Source organism: Ricinus communis, chromosome 3 (genome assembly GCF_019578655.1).
Source record: "Ricinus communis isolate WT05 ecotype wild-type chromosome 3, ASM1957865v1, whole genome shotgun sequence".
In the NCBI taxonomy this organism is placed as follows: Eukaryota; Viridiplantae; Streptophyta; class Magnoliopsida; order Malpighiales; family Euphorbiaceae; genus Ricinus; species Ricinus communis.
In genome coordinates, this window is record NC_063258.1 from 28,552,368 (window position 1) to 28,557,372 (window position 5,005).

At 41.0% G+C, this 5,005-nt stretch overlaps 1 protein-coding gene and 1 pseudogene across 1 annotated transcript; one reads left to right on the forward strand and one right to left on the reverse strand.

The window, feature by feature from the left end:
* LOC8272519 lies at positions 1-662 on the forward strand (annotated as a pseudogene).
* A 1,723-nt stretch (positions 663-2,385) lies between these two features.
* On the reverse strand, positions 2,386-4,714 carry LOC8272515 (phenylalanine ammonia-lyase-like). The gene has a single exon (XM_015716151.3). The coding sequence runs from the start codon at positions 4,613-4,615 to the stop codon at positions 2,504-2,506; it is 2,112 nt and encodes a 703-aa protein (XP_015571637.2). The 5' UTR covers positions 4,616-4,714; the 3' UTR covers positions 2,386-2,503.
* Positions 4,715-5,005: the final 291 nt, after the last annotated feature.

The window sequence follows — 5,005 nt, forward strand, 5'->3', positions numbered from 1 at the left end:
ATGATGAACCCTTCCCTTTCTTTATCTGAAAGAGCCCACTATTTGTCACTTTTCAAGAAACCAGTTTCAGATTTCTGTATATTTTCTTCAAGGAAAAATGCTTTTCTCAGGGGACAATTTCATTTCAGTCACTTTTCATCTATTAAGTTGAATCGGGCACCAAGGAAATTTGCAGGTCTTGTGGTTTCACCAAGCTGTGTCCTACCATTAACTGAGGAGAATGTGGAGAAGGTTTTAGATGAGGTGCGACCTGGCTTGATGGCTGATGCAGGCAATGTAGTTTTACATGAGATAGATGGTCTTGTTGTAGTATTAAAGCTGCAAGGAGCATGTGGATCATGTCCAAGTTCTACGATGACACTTAAGATGGGAATTGAAACTTGCGAGATAAAATACCAGAAATCATGGCTGTGGAGCAGATTTTGGACACTGAAACAGGATTGGAGCTGAATGATGAAAATGTTGAAAAGGTTCTTGCTGAGATTAGACCATACCTTGCTGGGACAGGAGGAGGAGTACTTGAACTTGTTCAAATTGATGATTACGTTGTCAAGGTTAGGCTTAGTAGGCCTGCAGCTGGGGTTATGACTGTCCGTGTTGCTCTGACACAAAAACTGAGAGATAAGATACCTGCCATTGCAGCTGTCCAACTGATAGATTGATAACCAATCATGAGAACGATAATTCACTGTAAAGGGAAATATTTAACAGCAATTAGTGAGCCACCACCATCAATGCATTTCGCTTCCTGCTAAGTCCTTGTTCTTGTACTTTACTATTGGTTTCTTCGCATCATTCATTCTGGTGTGAGGATAAATTTGACTCAGTTATATCTCTTGTTAGAGTCCATTCTTTCTCAATAATATGCAGGCCCTTCGCACTTGAAGCTCTGGCTTTTATAAGGAATTCTTGAATCTCCATATCTCTCAACTCTCTAGGACTGTGTACCAGAATATCTAATGCAGTTAAGCCATTTGAATCCAGTGCATTTAGTTCCAGTCGGATAATGCTGAGCAACGACTTGATAATCTGCGGAGTTTACACATAGCCTTACGATCAGATCAACTCATAAGCATATAAATTTAAGCTTTCTTTTTTTCCTTTTGAGACCCATTATTTGTAAAATGGCAAAAGCTATCAAATTTACAAGCTAATCAACACTGGAATAATATAGCACACCTGAATTTGTTTCTTGGCGACAGCAACATGTATAAGAGTATTTCCACCATGATCCTTCCAATTTATCAATTCTTCGTCTTTTCTAATCACTTCAATCAAAATATTTAACGCCTCTAATCCATTTACTCCCCAACCACACAAAGACGCAACACGGTTTCTCCTCGATCAACACCCATATCGACTCAGTCTGAACTCGGATCAACTCACTCACAAGTTTAACACGGCCCTTAATGGGCTGCTAAATGAAGAGGCGTCCTCCCATCTTGATTTCTCAACATACCAATTTGAGGGTCCACTACCAAGCAACTCTTTGGCTAACTCCAGTTTGCCTTTTGCTGCTGCCAGGAGGAGAGGAGAGCATCCATTTGGGTCCATCTCGGAGGCGAATTCAGGCTTTTGCTCGAGAGATATTTAACGAAAGGGAAGTGGCCTAACATGGAGCTACGTAGGAGTCTCAAATGTTGCAAGAACAATAAGTCTATCAAGAATGAGAGGGTCTTCTTGGAGTAATTCCTGAAGGGTACATACATGTCCTTCCATTGCAGCATCTTGTAGTTTTCTTTCCATTTCCATTGCTTTTGTCTCTCTAAAAGCTTTATTCTTGTTTGGGCCAGTGAAGATATGAAAGTGGGAGTAGGACATGAAAATGATGGGTAAAAGGTTTGGAATTTTAGGAGTTAGACCTATACTAGCTTATAAAGAATCATTTGACGCCAATGAGTCTTCCTCTGCAACTTGAAGTCGTTGGTGGTCTAATACATAACTTTTGAATATTGACGCTTCTCTTATTTCCTTGTACTTATCCTGCTCAATACCAGAAGGAGGATTTTCGAGTTAAGAGTCTAGAATCTAGTAGCCCCAAACAAGGAAATTGTTAACTTCTGGACAAACCAGAAATCACAAAATCTTAAAATTCAATTTTGTGTGATTGGTTAAAAAGATAGATGTATAGCAGAATCATGGAGTAGAAATGATTAATTTCGTCCAATGTGTTCAGGGGATGAACACAGAGTAGATACATGGCACAAAAAATTTAAGGCTTAAATTAGAAGTCAAAAGTCCAAGTGAAATTCATTGAATTCACAGGCAGAGCTTATTGGTGTTCTTCAAGTTGAAAGGATCTGAGCTTTTACCATGCAAAAATGTAACATCCCAATATTTAAGTGAAAAGTATTAACAGCATCTATTAGTTTGTTAAGAGATAAATAAGCAACTGAACAGAGAAAATGCTTTCATTTAATTTCAACTACAGACATAGATCTCATACAATTGTATGAACAAATAGAATGATGCAAGATTTTTTATGATTACATAAACATCGCAACTACATAATAAATGATGTCTCTTTCCAATCTGTCAAGCACTTCAACAACACTTCTCCTAACTTTCCTTCATTAACAGCCTCGTAAACTTTCTCAATATCCTCTCCAGGACTCACTTTCTTTGCCCCACTGAGAAGCTCGGTCCCAACTTCACTTCTCACAAATTCATATATAGGATAAGTCCTGCATTTCTTGATCCGGTTTTCAATGCCAAATTCTCCTTTGTCAAACTTCTCTCTCGCTTTCGACACATATTCTCCTAGTCTTGAATTTAACTCTTCCATGAAAACTGGTATCCGCTTGAATATTGTGAAGGCATTTTCATCAGAATTACCTGATTTAGAATCGTTAAGTGCTCTTTTAACAATTACTTCTTGCAGTTTAGGCAAAAGGGCATAAGAAGGATTTGTTGGGTCGTCAAGATAGGAGAAGACAGGTTGATGCTGAACAACTTGCAGGAGTTCTTTCTCGCAGAAACGCGATTCGAGTAGCGATCCCTCTTCAGAAATGTAAAGGGTTTTTCTTACTACTTGTCGCACGACTTGTTTCACAACTTCCTTCATGTTCTCCTCCAAATGCCTTAGATCAATTGCCTGGCAAAGTCCGACCATGAATGTTGAGGACATGAGCGTCAAGATCTCAATGGCTTCAGCACTTTTTCTTGCTGAAATCAAGCCAAGAGAATTCACATCTTGATTGTGCTGTTCAGCGCTTTGAACATGAGTAGTTACAGGATTTGCCAAGTACTGAAGCTCTGAACAGTATGAAGCCATGGCGATTTCTGCTCCTTTCAATCCATAGTCTAAGCTTGGATTAGGCCCTCCACTCAAATTTGATGGCAGCCCATTGTTGTAGTAGTCACAGACAAGTTCCGAGAACTGAGCAAACATCAGCTTTCCTATTGCTGCAATAGCAATCCTGAGATTGTCCATCGAAACACCAATAGGTGTTCCTTGGAAATTTCCACCGTGAAGTGCAAGATCACGAGCAACATCAATTAGCGGATTATCATTGACAGAGTTGATTTCCCTCTCAATCGAATGAGTGGCTGCCCGGATAACCTCAATCTGTGGACCCAGCCATTGTGGTGAAGTTCTTATTGCATATCGATCTTGCTTAGGCTTCGTCAGCGGGTCTTTCTCGTGACGGATTTTTGCTTCTTTCATGTAATCGCTTTCATCTAACAAGTGTTTCATGATAGCAGCTGCTTCGATCTGGCCAGGATGATGCTTGAGCTCATGTGTAAGAGGATCTGTGTACTCTGGCTTGCCATGCATTACCTCGCAGAACAAAGCGGAGAGAATTTCTGCAAGAAGCGCCAAAATGTTTGCATCGAAACAAACAGTAGCAGCTACCGCTGAGCCAACTGCAGTTCCGTTGACAAGAGCTAAACCTTCCTTCGCTTGTAGCTCGAAAGGAGCTGGAATCCCAGCTCTGTTCAAAGCTTCTGTAGCAGTAATCTCTTCACCTTCAGGTGTGACCACCTTGGAATTATGACGGCCGGTTAACAAGCCAGCAATGTAAGACAAGGGTACAAGATCACCTGAGGCTGTAATTGTCCCTCTTAGAGGCAGTCTGGGGATCAAATTTTCATTCATAAGCTTGGAAATGGAATCAAGAATGTCCCAGCGAATGCCAGAATAACCTTGCATTAGGGTGTTGGCGCGAACAAGCATAGCTGCCTTGGAGTAACTGGTGGGTAGATTCTCTTTGCCGATTACTCCAGCATTCAGGAACCGAATGAGCTCTGTCTGAAGATCGGCAGTTTTATTAGTCCTTCTATGAGAAGTGGCACCAAAGCCAGTAGTGACACCATAAGTATCAGTCCCGCGGGAGATGTTATCAGCCACCCATTCTGCACTCTTCGCCACACGATCACGAGCAGCGGCCTCGTCAAGGCGAACCTTAACTTCGGCCCGACGAGAGATGGCAGTGACTTGAGCAACAGTAAGGGTTGTGCCTTGGATGTCAACAGCTTTAGCATCGGCAAATTGCGACACCATTTGACATACCTCATCAAAATGGGAAGATTGGAGAGACTCTGCAGCCTTCTTCCAATGTGGTGGGGAGGACACAAAAGATTCTGCACAAATAGATTCAATAGAGGAGGCCATTGGCAACAAAGAAACCAAGGGAAAAGGGGAAGTTTCTTCTGGGTGTTGTATGAGCAACAGCAAGTGCTAGACTACACTGCACTTTGTTCTGGTTAGTTGGCTCTGATCTTGAAACGAAAGATGCAATGTCTACTTATAGCTGTACAAAGTAAGGTTGTTGGACTATGATAAGTGGGAAAGGGCTGCGTCAACGGTCCAAGTTTTTTCAGAAAGTTAGTAAAAAGAAAAAAAGTATAATTTACTGGACAATTTTGCATGGAAAGTGAGTGGAAGTTTGCAAATTCTTGCCCAGTCTTCATATTAAGGAAGAAAACGTGGTATGGTTGGTGGGTAAGCATCTTAATTATATTAGTCTTTTTAAGGTCTTTTTTCTTTGTTATATAGAAGTTT